The following is an 18,951-nucleotide window of genomic DNA, read 5'->3' as shown; positions in this document are numbered from 1 at the left end:
GAGACAGGGATATAACTCAGTGGTCTAAGCGCCTGCCTGGCAAGTGCAAGAACCCAGGTTCAATTTCCAGTACTGCATGCCATGCTGGCTCCACACCATGCTGGCCCTGAAATTGAGCCTGGTAGCACAATACCTGTAATCCCAGTGCTGGGGAGGCTGAGGCAGAAGGATCACTTTGAGTCCAAGCTGTGTAATGAGACAACAACTAAAACTGTATAGTGCTGAGCAATCTGAGTGCTTTCAGATACAGCCTGACTGAAGCCTCACAACGACCCAGTCGCAGGTGCTAGTATGATGTCTCTGTACAGAGGAGGACACATGCTTTGGGAAGGGTGTCCCCAAAGGAAGACACGTACTCAGGGAAGTGGTATCCCCAAATCAGCTGGACTTTGGAGTCAGGTTCTTCCCATTAAGTCTCATACTTTTTTAACAAAATAAATTCATTCTTCATTACTATATTTGACCTTTTCTATTTGCTTTTATAGGTCAAGTACCGAGAAGAATATGAAAAGTTCAAAGCTCTTTATACTTTACCAAAAAGTGTTGAAGATGACCCAAACACAGCTCGGTGCCTCCGAGTGGGCAAGTTTAACATTGACGTAAGTGGCCCCAAAGGCCTGACTTCAGATTTGCAGTCAAGAAAGATCGACATGTGTGGTCAGTTCAGGCAGCTTCCATCAAATCATGTGGGCGGCCCCAGTACATGCATAGAGAAGCTGAGTCTCTCTGTTTCTGTCTATCTATCCATCCATCCATCCATCTATCTATGTCTGTTTCTCTCCTCTTTCTCTCTCTCTCTCTCTCTCTCTCTCTCTCTCTCTCTCTCTCTCTCCCCCTGTATTAAACTAGAAAGTAAAAAAACAACAACAACAACAACAAAAAACTAGAAAGTATCAGAGAATTCCAGCCCACCTTACCCCAAAAGCTAATTGTAAGCTACTTACCCTGACTTCTCTGCAATAGCAAGAAGGCATGCATTTCTTAATAGCTTTGCACAATTTTCCTTATAGCTGGCATGTAACTTTCACTTCACAGCGCCTGTACAGATCAGTTTATGAAAAGAACAAGATGAAAATCCACACTGTGCCTGATATGGTAGAGATGGTTACTGCCAAGGACACTCAGAAGAAAGTCAGCGAGGTTGATTACCGCCTGCACCTCCATGAGTGGATTTGCCACCCTGACTTACAAGTCAACAGTCACGTCCGGAAAGTCACGGATCAGATCAGTGATGTAAGCCCACTCATTGCTTAGGATAGCCCCCAACCCCTGTGCCACCCCATTCACCACCCTGAAGAAAAACGGCACCTACATGTTCACCCCTGCCTTTTCACTCTGGCCTGTGTCTATCCATAGTCTGACATATTCTGGTGCTGCTCCTGGAAGCAAGACTCTATGTGTGCTGTGTTTCAGCAGGGTCTTCGGTCTCATCAAACAAGGCCTTTTGCTCCTTAAGTTACCTGGCAGGGGTATGCCGATGTTTTTAGGTGTTGAAATTATGGTCAAATTTTCTTTCTGACCACTTGCATTTGTTGAAACCCTCTAGATTGTATACAAGGATGATCTTACCTGGCTGAAAGGTATAGGTTGCTATGTCTGGGACACTCCTGAAATCCTCCATGCCAAGCATGCTTATGATCTGCGAAATGATGTGAGTTTCCTTATTACTTATTTGTTTGTTTGGTATATTTGCATATCTAGGTATTCTAGGGTCAAGAAGTAAATATATAAAATAGGAACCCCTGGGGGCTGGTGAGATGGCTCAGTGGTCTAAAGCACCTACTTAGAACAAGCTTAGCAAAGCACAGGGACTGCGGTTCAATCCCCTAGCACCACATGCCAGCCAGCCCCGCCCCCTGATGGGCTGAGCTGGTCACACACACACACATACACACACATACATAAATAAATTATAAATAAATAAATAAATAAAATAGGAACCCTGCCACATACACTGTAGATTCAGTCATGTGGAAGATGGTTGAGATGGAGAAATGAAACAGAATAGCCATCTCTTGACAAGGCATTAGATGTGCCTACTAAACAGTGTGGTCCACCTGGACCATTGGCCTCTGGTAGGAAAGACACCAGTGGCTCTTCTCTTTACTGTCTGAAGTAGTTTGGCTACATTAGTGAGCACATAACTTTTATTATAAGAAAATTTCAGGGCTATGGGTATAGCTCACTGGTTGAGCACTTATCTAGTGTGTGTGAAGCCCTGGATTAGAACAACAGCAAAAGAAAGAAACAAATTCTCGTCTCCTTAGGGTTTATGGACTATCAATAAGATCCACTTGATCTATTAATAAAGGGCAAAAATGCCAACCAAATTGATGTTTCAATGAGAATTTCAGCAAGAGTTTAAATCATTCCTAGAATAGCAGCTATCAAGCCTCTTAGAAAACTCTAGAAGTCTCAAATGACTGTAAGCATCCATCACACTGTTATAAAATTCAAATCCATCGTTGTCTGTTGAAAAAGCGCTGATGCATGTACACTTCCTGCACCAAGTGCTCTGCGAAAATCAGCTGTCTTTGAATTTAGTAAATGATCTGACATACGCTTGTTGAATTCTTCTGGCAGATCAAGTACAAAGCTCATGTGATGAAAACGAGGAACGACTACCATCTGGTCACTGACACACCGGTCTATGTTCAGGCTGTCCAGAGCGGGAAGCAGCTAAGTGATGTACGTGCTCCCTGGGAAGTCACAGTGGATGGTAGCAAAGATGGGACTGACGCTCAATCAAAGCCTGGGCTGTGCCAACCTTCTCTAACTGGGAAACCAGATGTGGTGTCTTAGGAAGCACTTAACGTGCTGCCTCCTGAAACCAAAATGCTAAGCAGTTCGCTGGGTTGGAGTGTGCTGAATCTGTGGAATACTGTGTTTTAGAGCCCTCAAAGTTGCCTTTTGTATGCTTGTGTTATGAGCAGCATTTTACACTTTCCTACCTAGGCCTTCTAACAAGTAGAGCCAACTGTGGTAGAGTGGAAGCCAGCAGGTCTGATAAAGGACCGGAGTCCTGCTTGCAGGAAGCACGGAATCCTCCGCATCCTCAGCATCTTCCTGTGTAAAATGGGAAGGTGCATATAAAGGCCCACTGTACTGGCTGACTCAGAGCAGACAAAATGCTGTGCTCTTCAAAGGCAATTCATAGGTATAAATATTAGATTCTAGATCCCACTAGTGAGTCAGAGGTTGGTATCTGTTACTTGGGAATTTCTAGTGGTGAAATGCCAGGCTTCCTATCTTTCCGCCTGAGCCGTCTCTCCAGCATCTCGGTGTGGTGTCCACAGCTTGGCTCTGATCTTATTGGACAAGGCACAGTAATGCAGCACAGTTTCCTAGAAAAAGAGAAGCAGTAAAGCAGCAGGCTGGCTGGTGGCTGGCGCTCTCTGTCTCTCTGTCTCTCTGTCTCTCTCTCTCTCTCTCTCTCTCTCTCTCTCTCTCTCTCCCTCCCCCCCCCCTTAGGACTTGGGTTTGTATTTGCTTTGCTTTACCAGTGCTGCCACATTCCCAGTCTCACTCTGCTCTGTCTGCACCCAGGCTGTTTACCACTATGACTATGTGCACAGTGTCAGAGGCAAAGTGGCACCGACTACCAAAACCGTGGATCTGGACCGAGCTCTTCATGCATACAAGCTCCAGAGTGAGGTGAGCAGGGAACCCAAGAGTGCCCAGCAGAAAGCCAGGCCACTGGCTCCTGGAGAAGCACTCCGGTGTGCACAGCCTCCTCGCTGGACTGTGAAATGTAAATGCCATTACACTCAATGAGTTGGAAAAACAAAACCAGAGCAGAGCCTGTCTTCCCTCTTGGCTGGTGGGATTCTCATGCCAAGCAGTAAAACAACCAAAAAGAGAAAGGTTTTTTAAAGAAAGCAATATTTACACAACTCAAAGAAGGCCAATATGCTACCTCTGCTTTCAAAAGTCTTAAAATCAACATGACAAAGATTTAATTAGAAAAGCAACTAATAGTAAGAGATGAAGGTAGAAATTGCTATTGGAATTTAGAAAAAAAAGAACTTGGGCTCCACCCACATATTTAATCTTCCTGCTCTGTGCCAACTTAGGGGTATGTTTACTTGGGCTTGCATATTAAACATTATAAGTATCTTGAGTTTTAATTGTAAACACGGTTGTTAATCCTATACTCCCCTGAGAACCAGAGTATTTAAGGTCAGTGTTGGAAAAACACACACACACACACACACACACACACACACACACACACTCCTTTTGCTATGAATATATGCATCTTGACCTCTTCATAGCCTGGTCCAGTGTCTATGGGGGACAGCTGGCTCAAGGGTTGAATAGGCTTTGACTATCACCTGAGAACAGGACTAGGACAGAGAGAGCACTTGGCTGGCTGTCTTCTTTGTGTTCCCCAAATTCTAGTTAGAGGCTTCACAGTCAACTGAGTACATCTTTAGAAGCGTGAGATTACTTTCTACAAACCATTTCATTCATTGTTCTCTTTTTCCAAAACAATAGGTTATCAGTTATCAATCAATCAGTTAACAATAGGTTATCACATCTCCTGACTCTTAGCACTGATTTATGTGCTTCCTAGAGTCAGTTCAGAGCATAACATTAAGTCTGATCCAAACTCTTTTTTTTTTTTTTGGTGGAACCGGGGATTGAACTCAGGCCCTTGCACTTGCCAGGAAAGTGCTTATTCTACTGAGCCATCTCCCCAGCCCCTGATCCAAACTCTTAACATGAGCAGTATGTGCTTTATCCAGGACTAGGTACTTCGTGTCCTGTCATTTAACCTGCTCTTCTCTGTTCTGGCAGAATCTATACAAAACTGGCCTGCGCTTCCTGCCCACTGGGTATCGGCTTCCAGTTGATACGCCTCACTTCAAACACAACAAGGATATGCGATACATGAGTAGCTATGTGAGTGTTCTCTTTCTTGTTCAGTAGGGGTTAGAAGTTGGGGTAGTAGAGCTTGTACTAATTGACGGCTTATTCTCTCCTCAATGTGCATCCTAAAGGTTAATATCATATGATGATGGCATGGGGGAGGAAAGGCAGCATATTTTCTGGAGATGCTGTGGAGTCAGCTGCTTCTGCAGTCTGGCAGGGCCTGGGCAGCTCATTAGTTAGGGTAGGATGTTCTCGGGAGCCTTGGCTCAGGGTGGACAGCTGTCAGAATGCCTAGACCTCTGGCAGACTTAACACAGAAGCATCCTGAGCCACCATAAGCCATTTACTGCAGAGGCAACCTTGCATGCACACTAATGATGAGTGCAGAAGATAGGGTGCCACTGTGTGTCCCTCTTCTTGCCTAACTGCAAGAAGGCAAGTTAGACCTCATACTTACCTCACTTTTTATCTTCTGTGTCCTGCTAAGAGGAAAGTAGAGGGGAAAATAGGTTCTCACAACCTCTGCGTTTCCCACATGTTAGCCCTGATGTTAGCCCTTTCTCATTTTTCAAAATACCACTCTGGGACTTGATGCATTAGCCCCATAGGCAAGACCCGAAGGAGTATTGGCCGTGCCAGTGACTGTGGCTGCAGACTGCACTCAAGCCTTCCACTGGCCACAGACCAAGATCTCCCTTCTGTGATGGTCTTCAGAGTCTTAGGAATCAACCTTGCTGGCCACAAAGGGTCCCATGGCAGGTGGTCCTATACTGTGACCTCAAGGTGGACAGTTACAAATTTAGGAATCTAACACATTATTATTTTTTTAAGTGTAGTACAGGGTCTACGGGATACAGAGTCTTACTATGTAGGTCAGACTCATAGTGATTCTCCTGTTTTCAGATTCCCAAGTGCTGGGATTACAGGCACACACCACCATGCCCAGTCTCAATCGCTGACTCAGCGTGCCTTGGGGGGTAGGGCCAGCACAGCATGCTGGAAATCGAACCGGCCACTGCGCTCTGCCTAAGCAGGCACTTTGAGCTATTTGGCCAGCCCCACATTATTTTTAAAAAATTGTTTCAGAAGTCATTCATCAATCTTAAAAATATTCTCTTATTCCTAGTGTCCTAGTCACAATGAGGCTAAAAATGTAGGGTTTTTGTTTTGTTTTGTTTTGTTTTGTATTTGACATATCTTGATACCGGTTTCACTTAGCTAGGTTGAATTTTATTCTTTTCTGGACCTGGTTTCATCATTCCACAAATAATTTTCAAGATTTGGAATACTATTAAAGTTTTGTCAATGACTCAATACTTAGAGAGAAATTTTCAAATAAAGACATCTCTTTGACATCTCTTTTCCAATTAAGAAATGTAATTTTGATCTTTGTGTATCCATCATTGATCTCATTCTATCCTGATTTTGCAGTTCAAGTACAAAGAAGTCTATGAACACATAAAGGCAAATGGGTATACACTTGGGCCCAAGGACGTTCCATTTGTCCATGTCCGGAGAGTCAACAATGTTACTAGTGAGGTAGGTGAGCATTGATTCTCTTGGGGGGAAAAATAATTGAGTGTCAAAGACCACGACTTTGTTTAAAATGCATTAAGAAGAATGTACTGCATTTCAGCCTTAAGCTTACACACCAGCACTGGGTAAGACGGCTCCTTCTTGCCCCTGTTCTGGTGCAGGTGCTCCTTGGAAGTGCTTTTCTGAGTTTGGTAATGTCATCTCAGACACTCAGTTCCAGAGATGATAAGCCAATTTTTTTCTAAAGAAATAATTCCTTTTTTCATATTTATATTAAGAAACTTTAATAAAGTTACATTTCAGTCTGACCCAGAATCAAGTATTGGTTTGTGCATCTGATCTTACTGTGCAACCATGTGACAGGATGTAGCCAATTCTGCTCTCAGAATTCTTCCCCTAAATGAAACCAGTGTATTTTTCTTTTTGTCTCAATCTGAATTATTTTCTACATTCGTGATTATTTCCCTCCCTCCTTTCATGTAAAACGTTTGATTAGTAGCAGCAGATGCCCGCGTCATCCTGCGCTAAGCACTGAAATGGTTTTTCCCTCAATGCAGAGACTGTATCGGGAACTGTACCACAAGCTGAAAGACAAGATTCATACAACTCCTGACACACCTGAAATCCGCCAAGTCAAGAAGACTCAAGAAGCTGTCAGTGAAGTGAGTATTTTGTTAGGAGAAGGGACAACCATTTGGCGCGCCAACCATTAAGCCTCTAATGTGTGTGTTTCTGGGGTTTATTTCCTTCTCCTTTAGTTGATCTACAAATCGGACTTCTTCAAGATGCAGGGTCACATGATCTCACTGCCCTACACACCCCAAGTGTTGCACTGCCGCTATGTGGGAGACATCACCAGTGACGTAAGCACCTCACAGCACTCTTTCAGGAGGAGACTTACCAAACGGAAGGCTTGCTTTCTGCATGTAAAGCAACTAGGGGTCTTTGAACAGCTTTTTCATTGAATGCTTCTAATGTAAGTGTAGAGCTTGGAGAAAAAACACAGTAGTGTAGAAATAGTGATGCACAGTTCCCCAGCTATGGAAACAGTAGTAAGAGGACCACTGAGAAAATGCCAGAATTACCCCTGTTCCTGAACACTCAGAGACTCCATTCATGCTCAACACTGAGTCATTCCCAGGTCCTTCCTCAGTGCCTGCCTCTCCATCGTGTGTAATACCTTCCTCCTCCTCAAATTCTCGCTGCATCCACTAAAAGACCAATCTATTAAATCTGTGCTTTCCCTCCATCGATAGGATAAGAATAATGTAACTGCAGTATTCTCTCTTCAGCTCAGACTAGAGATATAAATTTTTTTAAAAACCTGTGGCTTTTATGAATGCAGGCAAACCAAGGGCATGGGGTGGACAAGTTGAACTAGGACAAAAGATACATAGTATTGCCCACCTGTGGAAATGCCTTCCAAGACCTTTACTGGTGGTCTGAAGCCAAGAATAATATCAAGCTCTAATATACTATGATTTTGCTTATACACATCTAGGATAAAATTTCATTTATAAGCTGGGCACAGTAAGAAATTAGAAATAACTAATAACAAAATAGAACAATTATAAAAATATATTAAAATTATTTAAAACATGAATCATTTATTTCTGAAAATTTCCATTAATTTTAAGACTATCATTGACAATAGGTAATTGAAAACTGTAAGAAACAAAACCATGGGTGGAGGGCATTTTATTTCAAAACAGAAGTGTTGCTACTCTGGTTTCTTTGTTCCTGACCTACATTTGTTCATGATCACCTGCCTCTGGGGGTTTGCCACACAGATTAAATACAAGGAGGACTTGCAGATCTTAAGGGGACTTGGCTGCTTCCTGTACGACACTCCTGACATGGTCCGTTCCCGACACCTGAAGAAGCTCTGGGTGGGTATATGGCTTTACGGTCCGTCACCATGCCTGCACTGCACCAGGTACCCCCACAGCATCCTCCTGGGGCTGGGCAGGGAGAGTTTTAGTCTGTTAACAACTTACAGAGAAACTCCATCAACCCACTTGGGCAAGTCTTGGCCTGCTTAAGTTGATTTGTGTCTCCTGTAGCAGATGGTGCTACAGTTAAATGTTAATTGCTTTTGTTTCTGCCTCGAGAGATCCATACTCAGAATACATGGTGGGGCTACTCATTTAGCACAGGCCAACCACCTGCATGACAAAATGACATGTAATCCTTTCAATGAGGCATCAACCTGTATTTCTGCTTATTTTAAAGTCTAATTACCTGTACACTGACAATGCAAGGAAGATGCGCGACAAATACCAAGTGGTGCTGGACACTCCAGAGTACAGAAAAGTGCAAGAACTGAAGACACATCTGAGTGAGGTAGAATGCTTTACCTGTCTAAGCATGATAAGAACAAACTGAGTCATTCAAAAAGATTCTTGGTTTTTTTCTCTGGTGATCAGTTTTCAGGCAACTATAGCAGGAAGAGTCCCTTCCGGCACTAACTGTAGAGGGGCCGTAATGTGTGAGCAAGTCAGTGGATATCATCTTGTCTGCTTCCTTGTTTTGTCCCCTTTGGTTAGATGAGAATATTAGTACTTGTCCTTCCTATGGCTAGGACTGATGAGCAGTCCGACATGAGTTTATAGATTTCAAAGTCCTTGTGTCTTACATTTGGAGAGTGGTCTCCAAATACAAGTTATTTCAAAAATTTGTCTCTCTAATTCTTGCTATCAAAAAGCCCAATCATGGCAATAACGTCTGAAAAGCCTTCAGTGTCTCCCTGCTTTTGTGCCCACCCAAAGAAATGCCACATTACTTGGTTTTGCATTCATCTGCCCACCTGGCATTGAGTCTCCTCATTTACTAAAGTTGCAAACTGATCTAATCCTCTGTCCTAGTCAGCAGGTTCCTTGGGGCTTAGACCCAAGCTTCTTTTTCATTTTTTTTCTTATTACTATGAGTTTACAATGAATAGCAACTGTATTCATTGTGGGGAGTTGGTACAGGTATATAACACATCATAGTTCTTATTTCCCGTTTCCCTCCCTTGCCCCCACCATCTCTAAATGCCTTTCTCATTTGCAAGTGATCTATCTCCCTCATTCCTATTGTCCATTCTTTATTTTGCTCTTTATTTATACTTTAGACTTCTCATACAAGAGAAACCAAGGACACTGAAGTCTGTATGTCTGATATATTTTACTTAACATTGGGCTGGGAGATAGCTAAGCAGCATAAGCACCTGCCTGGCAAGCACAAGGTCCTGAGTTTGATCTCCAGTACCAGGAAGAAAAGAGAAGGATTTTATTTAACATTATGGTGTCAAGATGCATCCACTTTCCTACAGATGTCTTGCTTGTCCTTTGCAGCATAAATACCACTATGTCCACTATGCATAGATATCACCTGTTGTACTGTCCATCTGTTGATGGATATATAGGGCTTTTCCAAGACTTACATATTATGAATTATGCTGCAATAAACATGGGTGAGCATGTATCACTGGGATATGATGTTTTTACTCCCTTTGGAAAGATAGTTAGAAGGGAAATAGCTAGATTGAATGGAATTTCTACTTTTTATTTTTTGAGGACTCTCCACACTGACTACCATAATGTTTGTACTAGTGTGCATTCCCACCAACTACTTAGGACTCCTTTTTTCTGATAGCCTCATCAGTATTAGTTATTATTTGACTTTTTGAGGATGACCATTCTATTTGGTGTACCCAAGATATGGACTGAAGGTTGAATGGGGGCAGTGGTGGTGGGAAAGGAGTAGGATTGAATTTCAGGACTGTCACAAAGTAGAGCCCAGGTTTGTGACCATTCTGATGTGGGAATGAGGGAGGAGTCTGGGCTGACTCCCTGAGATTCTGTCCAGATGACAAGGAGGTCAAAGATTCATTTAGCAAAACAGAAAACAGAAGCAAGCAGATTTGTATTAGAGATGGAGGATATATCTGAATTCTACACTGAACACATAAAAATTACTTAAATTACTTATACTTAGAAAGCTGTTGAAATTTTGGGTACTGAATTCATACAAGATCCTGAATATACAGATTTGGAAATCATCAGTCTCAAAGCGATGATGGGTCCATGGGTACAGATAAGTCACCTAAGGAGAATGTGCAGGGTAAAAGACACCAATCTTTAACTCCAACTAATTTCAGAGCCCTAGATGGAAGCCAAACTATACTCTTGAGGAATCAACCAAAGAGAGGCAAAGAAGAAACACACAGTTAGTGGTTTGGCAGAGGAAGTGAGGCAGGAAGTTACTGGCTTAGGGCTGGAAAATGCTTAATAAAGGGAAGAATTGGAGTCTGTTTGAGGATGGAGGGAGAAACCTGGAAAATAAATCAGATGATTTGAAGATATGAAGAAGAAGGAGGTAATTTTCAAGCCAGGGTTCTAGAAGGAACAAGCAAGAATGGGACCTAGGACAGCTAGAGAATGTTCCTTTCCTTAGTACAAGGGAGTGAGGGAAGGAAGATTCAGGTAGTAAATAAATGATTGGCTTATTAGGAAAAAAACAGGCTACTGCAGTAGAAAGGACCTTGCCTTCTTATAAATTAGCCATAAAAGTATCTGTAGGGAGTGTGCTAAGTTGGTGAAGGAGAACTGAGAGTGCTGACTTGTTTTGTGTCTAGCTGGTGTACAGAGCTTCAGGCAAGAAGCAGAAGTCCATCTTCACTTCAGTTCCTGATACTCCGGATCTTTTAAGGGCCAAGCGAGGGCAGAAGCTTCAGAGTCAGGTAACATCAGTAGTCAATAAAGAGTCATGACCCGCCACACTGGCATTGATCAGGGAGCTACATGACTCCCACCTCCCTGACCAGTCCAGACTCTTGCTAAGGCTGTACTCGTGCAGCTTCCTTGACTGTGCACATCAAGAAGGAATTTTCTTCTGGGAATGGTAGCCACACTGTAATCCCAGTGCTGAGAAGTTAGGTAGGAGGAACATCACATGTTCAAGCCCAGCGTGGGCAACTTACTGAGACTGTGTCTCAAATAACACAGGGCTGGAGATGTAGCTCAGTGTGAAGGGTCTGGGTTGTTCAGTCCCCAATACAAAAAAAAGCAGTTGTCTTTGGTTCCTTCATAATTATAGTTATATTTTACTCAAGCCAGGAGAAGGTATATGATTTTTTTCTAAACGTTATACAACTTTGACATTATATGAGTGCTCTTTAGATTCTAAGTAGTGAAAATGATTTTTTGGTCATTCTTATGATATATTTATTATCCAGAGACCAATGAAATCACACTTTATACATTCAGGCAAACCAAAAGAAATAGGATGAAGTATCTATCACAACCATCTCACTCTTCCATTGGCATTTTTTAATATGTGACTTTACACTGGGCCATGATAATACCAGATTACTGAAGGATGTCTATCTTCAAATGTCAGGCACAGAAGTAAAGTAAAAGAGATACATATAACCAACAGGAAATAAGTAGGCAAACAAATAGAACAAACAGAACAATAAGAAAACACTCCCCTCTGATTTAAAGGCTAGAAATGAATGAAAAGGACAAATGTTTCTTCATTCAAAGATGAAACTGTATGTTTCTTTATGACATTTCTTCATATTTTCTTATTTTTCAGTATCTGTATGTGGAACTTGCGACCAAAGAGAGGCCACATCATCATGCTGGGAACCAGACGACAGCTCTGAAACATGCCAAAGATGTGAAGGACATGGTCAGCGAGGTGAGATGGGGATTGGGCACTGGGGCACTGCACTAGAGAAAAAAACTTTGTTAGATACTTCACCTGCTCCCTGTGACTAGAGTCTATGACTGTGAACTGTACTCAGCATCCCCAAAGGATAAAGGAAAGCTCTTCTCTAAAAGTGTGTGGTGCACTGTTTGATGCACAAATCTGTAACTCAGATACAGTTGGGGAAAGTAACAAAATTTAACTTAAGTTTGACTCTTTCTACTTTCACTCCTTAGAAAAAGTACAAGATTCAATATGAAAAGATGAAGGACAAATACACCCCGGTTCCAGATACACCAATACTCATCAGAGCCAAGAGAGCCTACTGGAATGCCAGCGATGTAAGCAGCCCTTCCTTCTTGATCCTGCTGTTATAAGGAGAGCTGTGGTTGAAGTACTTAAGAAATATAAGATATTCCATCATTCCTTCCCTTCAAAGTCATGGCCCACATCATGGATCAGGAAAAAAACACCAAGCAGTTTTAAAAATCAAGCAAAGTAGCCGAGAATAGTATTGGGAGATGCTAGAAGCCTGTATATCTCAGCTCTCTTCTGGACAAAAACACGACCCTCTCTTTCATTTTTGTGCTAGCATTTCCTAGGGATACTTGGCAATTGACTTATCCATGAAATCATGGTCTTGGATTCAGACAAACATACATTCAGTTGATGATGCTGTCATTTTCTTACTCTGTGGCTCTGAGTAAGAAATCTGCCTGATTTATCTCTTCTTATATGTCAAATGAAGATGAAATTTGGGGTAATTAAATAAGACTGCACAAACTGGGCATAGTCATGCATGCCTGTAACCCCAGAACTCAGGAGGCTGAGGTAGAAGGATCACTGCAAGAGTGAGGTCAGCCTGGGGTACATAGTGAATTCAAGGCCAGCCTGTACTACATAGAGAGAACCTGTCTCAGATAGATGATAGATAGATAGATAGATAGATAGATAGATAGATAGATAGATAGATGATAGATAGATAGACAGAAAGATAGCACAAGAAAATTTATATAATATCCCTAGCATTCTATCCTGTTCTTAATTGATCCTCATTGAATCTTGTGAGATGTGGTAGTTGGTAAAATTAGAAGGGATGAATTTTCGTATCTTGTATTATGTGACCAAGTGCAAGTTTGCATTTTGACAATGATAAGACTATCTGTCAATAAAAATATGAAATCAGTCAGTCTGTAGAAGATAGCCAGCTCTACTAGTTTTGTGTCTCAGAGCTCGACTACACAATTCACTGTACCCATTGCCAGAACTGGAAGCCCTCATGGTCTGAATATACTGAGTCTGAACCCCAGCCCAAGGCTCCAGCCAGCCCTACAGACCTCGAGTATACAAGGTAGCCCTAGAATCTGAAGACACCTTACGGTGATAGCTGTGATCTGGATCAGTTTTCATTTGTAGCTGTAGGAAGTCTACTAGTTGGGAAGATGCAACACCAGATAATGCTTAAGATGTAAGCTTAGGGAAAAAGGTATAAGCTTAGCAAATCATATATTCTTAAGACTTGTTCCTTAGGACATTTTTAGTCTGCTAACATCCCTCATCTTTATCATTCAAAATTCTGTTGAATATTAATTTGTACCAAACTTAATTTGTATCACTCAGGGGAGGTCACACAGTGAAATTGGTCCCAGGGGATCATTGTGTCCACTGGACAGCTCCATCCTTGGGCTTCCTCAGCACAAATTCTGATTAGCTCAGAGAAACAAGGGTGGTATCATGTTCAATTCAATATATAACCATCATTGCCATAATAACCTTAGGAGATTATCTGTCTAAAAGACAAAGCATTTTTAAAAGGTAGTTTCCATTGTGTGTTTACTGAGCTACCCCAAAAGAAAAAAATGTGAATAACTGCTGAAAGATCACCTATCTTATGTAAATGAGATGAACCTTCTATATGACTGTTAGGTTATAGTTAGAATCAAAGCTTTCTCTTTTGAAATATTATGAAGATGAGGATTATAATAAGATCTCTGAATTTCTTGGTGTAGCATCACTGTGAAATTAGAAAGTGAATCTCTCCCCTTCCCCTGTACATTGATGTGTCTTGAGATCAACATGGCTGTTTGTTTTTCTTCTTCTCTTGCCAAATATGGAATTGTTTTACATTTCCATAAACGTAAGTCATCTTAGGTTTACACAAAAGTGGCAAAGATCATACAACAAGTGTCCATAATCCCCATAGCTAGTTTTTATTGTTAACCCCTTATATTAGCATCATGCATTTGTCACCACCAATAGAGCAAGTCTGGTGTAGTCCTCCTATACTAGCCCACACTTTGCTAAGTCTTATCACTCATGCTCAGTGCCCTTTTTTCTCTTCTAGGATCTGAAATGCTTCTAAATTTCTTCTTAAATCTAATCATGGAAAAAACTAAAGGAAAAAAGCTTAAAAGAGCTCAATTACATATTGTGGTATTTTTTCATAACCCATGTGTGTTTTTGTTTTTTTTTTCTTTCCAGCTACGCTACAAAGAAACATTCCAAAAGACCAAAGGGAGATACCACACTGTGAAGGATGCTTTGGACATTGTTTATCATCGTAAAGTTACAGATGATATCAGTAAAGTATGTCCCTAGAGACTCCTCTTTGTATTGGGCTCTAGAACCCACCTTCTTTGTGGGTTGGGCTGGGTGAGATACTTGACGTTGAGCCCCAGCACCTTCCCACTAAACTACATATCCAGTGTCCCTCCCCCTTTGACGTAGGGTCCCTACATGTCTAAGTTGCTTAGGCTGGGTTCAAACTGGAGATCCTCCTGCCCCGGTCTTCCAGGGTGCTCGGATTATAGACATGCACCACCATGCCTGGCAGTAGCACACCATTAAAAAAAAATAAAATTACAAAAAGCAGTCTCCCTTTCCAAAGCTCCAAAAGGAAGTAAATGTTCTTACATTAACTTTAGTGGGACTTTATGGCTTCTTTGTATTTTTTTTTTTTTTTATGACAGGTGAAATACAAGGAGAAATACATGAGCCAGCTGGGAATCTGGAGGTCCATTCCCGATCACCCGGAGCATTTCCACCACCGGGCAGTCACAGATGCAGTCAGTGACGTAAGCACTCACACCTTCTATTCTCACATAGAATTTCATATTCCTGTATGAATTATGAAACCTGGTGAAGCATTTGCCCAGATTCTAGATCTTATGTATGGATGTTCAGCCACAAATTTCAACTGCTAAATGAGTAAATCTCAATTTCAAAGAAAGAAAAATATACTCAAATTTTTAAGCTTAATTTTTCTTCTAAATATGTGATATTACATTACTGGAAATGCTATACTCCATCTATGAAACAAAAAGCCTATTTTTGATCCATTGATGAAATAATTTAAGAGAGCTACTGTGACATATAACAGTGCTCATCTAGAGAGAAATGTCACCTCTCTCTAAGAAAATATAGTTGCTAATGATATACTCACTAGAAGAGTATGTGTTAAATTTGAATTACTTTAAATAGTAAAAATGAAAATTTCTACATACTATAAATAATGCATCATAAAATAAGCAGGTATCAATATTAGTAGAAGCATATTAAATAGCAGTTTTAATAATTCATTGTTTTTTGTAGTTTAGGAATCATAGCTCCTAACCTAAAGCTATTTGGATCTGTTCTTAAATCCTTTGATGATGTTCTTTTTTTTCCAGGTAAAATACAAAGAAGACCTGACCTGGCTCAAAGGCATTGGCTGCTATGCCTACGACACCCCTGACTTCACGCTGGCTGAACAAAACAAGACCCTCTACAGCAAGGTACACCTTCTCCAGAATACCTGCATTCACTCAGCGTCTGCTCCCACTCACAGAGACAGTATCACTGCGGAAATAGCCTATCTTATTACTTCGGTCACTGCTGAGACAAAACACCTGACACCCACAAATTAGAGGCATGGTTCATTTTGGCTCAGTTTATAGAGGTGTCAGTCCATAACTGGCTGACTCCAAGGCAGGGTGCCATGGCATGAAGGCATCACAAGATGAAACAGTCCTTGGCAGGGCTGCAGGAGCCAGAACCTCCCATCTGTGTTTTCCCCCCAAGCTACAAGCTTTTTGGGTGTTGCCACCCACACCCATGATGGGCCTACAAGTTATTCACACCCAGCACTAGCCAATCAGTGGGCTGATTTAGTTCTACCACCTTCAATCCATATTCATACACACTTAACCACATTCACATACTGGAGCCAGTGACCTCTGGAAAGCCCCACCTATGAGGAAAACATGAGGCTTTGAGAGGACATCTAGATACAAGCCTTTCATATGTCATAGACTTCTGTATTTCTGTCCCCACCCTCACTTCTAGACTTTATGATTGGATTATACACTGAACTATTCACTATCTAGGACTTTTTTTATATTGACTTCGTTGAAGATAGTTTATTTCAATTTATTTGACTTTGATGGAAAGCCATCTTGGTAAAACTGCTCACAGCTATTACAGAATCCCCTCCATATTAATATGTCTCTGATGATTTACCCTAACAGAGCTGATCTATATGGTAGCAAACATAAAGCAGGGGTACTTTTATCTACAATGTACAACTTTAAGGATTTTTTTTTTTTTTTTGGTCCTTGCATGCCTTCAGGGCACGTTGGCCAGCGGGAGAGTTTTGATGTTCGAACTCCAGCCCCCTGAGGCTGACAGCTTTGTGGAAACAGCCACTTAAAGGACTGAGCTAGGCCCAGGCTCCTCACAATGTACAACTTTAGAAAAATCAAATTCTTACAGACACGCTTTCCCATTTATAAATTATAGCAATTGAATTTTCTTCCTTTGAATTCTGGAATAGGAATCACCCAACCATTTAAGATACATGCCAAATAGTAGACTTTTTAGATTTTCTGGGCCAAGTTCATTCTAGTATATATTGTTCTTTGTGTTTTACAACTCTTTAAAGTTGCAAGAAATCACACTTAACTTCTGGGGTTCTTTCAAAATAGGTGATAGATAAATAGGTCATAATGTAACCCTACCTTATAAGAATATAATTAATTAGTCATTAGAACACTATATTTAAATTAATGAGTTAAAACATGAAAATAGCTTCAAAGTATAATAACATATAGAAACAAAAAGAATTTGATTTAGATTCTAGCTCCACATGGAAAACAGATCTATTTGAGATTCATTCAGTGAAAGCATTCTTTACAATGTATTTTGAGGCTCCTTTTCAAGATGTCTAGCTAGGGCTGGGTGTGGTGGTACACGCCTGTCATCCCAGCACCTGGAAGGCTGAGGCAGGAGGATCTCTGTGAGTTTAAGACCAGCCTGGGCTACAAAGTGAGTTCAAGGCTAAGAATGTGTAGGCCCAGTTTTTCCCAGTACATGGCATGACTCTGTAGTTCAGGGTGAGATCGTGTCTCAAAGAGACTAAATAAGAAAATAAATAATATTGGCAAGATCTCCAGCTAGGTCTACCCTTCATTGCTTTGGGAAATGGAGTAAAGTTTAATAGATGTCTGTACTTGCTGGTATTTACTAACAAGTAAACGTACTTTTATTAATGAATTACCATAGTCATATAAGTAGCATGTTTCATTCTTAAAGTATGATATGCTATCAGTAATCATGTTCTTTTTCCTCCAGTATAAATACAAAGAGGTATTTGAAAGGACGAAGTCAAATTTCAAGTATGTTGCTGACTGTCCAATCAACAGACATTTCAAGTATGCAACTCAGTTGATGAATGAGGTATGTATGAGCTAATTCGATGAGGAACATTCAACGTCTTTAAAAAGTTTACAGTTATTTGATTAAAACCCAGTATATGGCATGACAGCAAAGGCATCCTCAGTGTTCCTCCAAAATAGATATTTGGAAGGACATATCATGTCACCATAGAGAGCATATGTCAAAAACCATAAGAAGAAGCAAAGACCCAAAGTTGAAGGTTAATTTAATACCCCTTACAAAATCACCAAATGACAGTTGTTGGGGGAGCTACCCTAGGGGAAGAGTTGTGACTCATGCATTCTAATATGTTGCCAGGGCAGCTCCCTGTGTATTAGTGCATATAGGTATCCATCTACACCAAGTTTTTCTGCATATGCTGCCCAGTTTTTCTGTAACCATCTTTGCAATAATTTAATTCAAAATCAATGAAATAAGCTAGATATGAATTTACTTATGGTTTCATAATACTTATATGGTTTTATAACAAAATAATATTTAAATTTCTATTTTTGGATTTATATGAAATTATATGTTTTTTTATGTTTTAAGGGATTGTTAGTAAGATTTTATTTCAGAGGAAGTTTCTTTCATTAACAGAAACACAACATAAATCATAACATTGCAAACACATGGTTGTGCTATCACACACACACATACACACACACAAATGAAACTATCAGAAATGCCTTCACTTCTCTGGTATCAAATCTTCAAACTTCACAGCATCTTTTTTCTCTCCTATCTTCTTTTTTTTCCCATAATTTTATAGAGAAACAAATAGCAATGAGACAGTTTCAAATCAAATTGGTAGGACAGTTTCAATAATTAACACATTGCATATTTTCTTCCTAGTGGTTAATTGCTGTACAAGATGCGGACTTGATATCCTATTTACAAACACCATTAGAACAAATCCTTCTATTCATTAAGAGAATGTAACTATATATCTATCCTAACCATTTTGAATACACAGATACAAAATGGACATTCATCTGCATCCCTTTTTTTGTTTAGTTCCGTTATTTAAATATTGAAATTATATGTTTTAAAATGTTAGGAAATTAGTTAAATATATCTCACAGTGAAATGTTGTCAATGGTATACATATATATTTAAATGTATGACATTTTATTGTTTCTTTCTATTTTATTT

General features: G+C 40.6%; 1 protein-coding gene across 42 annotated transcripts in view; it reads left to right on the top strand.

Moving 5' to 3' along the window:
• Window positions 1-18,951, top strand: part of Neb (nebulin) — a 221,833-nt gene that overhangs the window by 151,274 nt on the left and 51,608 nt on the right. For all 42 annotated transcript variants that reach the window (XM_023721397.1, XM_023721387.1, XM_023721355.1 and 39 more), the window contains 18 exons: window positions 486-599; window positions 1,036-1,233; window positions 1,547-1,651; window positions 2,584-2,688; window positions 3,547-3,654; window positions 4,801-4,905; window positions 6,307-6,414; window positions 6,969-7,073; window positions 7,170-7,274; window positions 8,202-8,300; window positions 8,644-8,754; window positions 11,030-11,134; window positions 11,992-12,096; window positions 12,342-12,446; window positions 14,587-14,691; window positions 15,075-15,179; window positions 15,774-15,878; window positions 17,713-17,817. In XM_023721397.1, coding sequence (XP_023577165.1) covers window positions 486-599; window positions 1,036-1,233; window positions 1,547-1,651; window positions 2,584-2,688; window positions 3,547-3,654; window positions 4,801-4,905; window positions 6,307-6,414; window positions 6,969-7,073; window positions 7,170-7,274; window positions 8,202-8,300; window positions 8,644-8,754; window positions 11,030-11,134; window positions 11,992-12,096; window positions 12,342-12,446; window positions 14,587-14,691; window positions 15,075-15,179; window positions 15,774-15,878; window positions 17,713-17,817 — 1,998 coding nt within the window. The remainder of the gene's footprint in view (window positions 1-485; window positions 600-1,035; window positions 1,234-1,546; window positions 1,652-2,583; window positions 2,689-3,546; window positions 3,655-4,800; window positions 4,906-6,306; window positions 6,415-6,968; window positions 7,074-7,169; window positions 7,275-8,201; window positions 8,301-8,643; window positions 8,755-11,029; window positions 11,135-11,991; window positions 12,097-12,341; window positions 12,447-14,586; window positions 14,692-15,074; window positions 15,180-15,773; window positions 15,879-17,712; window positions 17,818-18,951) is intronic.

The sequence above is a fragment of the Octodon degus genome, unplaced genomic scaffold, assembly GCF_000260255.1.
Source record: "Octodon degus isolate 3935 unplaced genomic scaffold, OctDeg1.0 scaffold00082, whole genome shotgun sequence".
Lineage (NCBI taxonomy): Eukaryota > Metazoa > Chordata > Mammalia > Rodentia > Octodontidae > Octodon > Octodon degus.
This window is presented reverse-complemented; position numbering and strand designations above follow the sequence as displayed.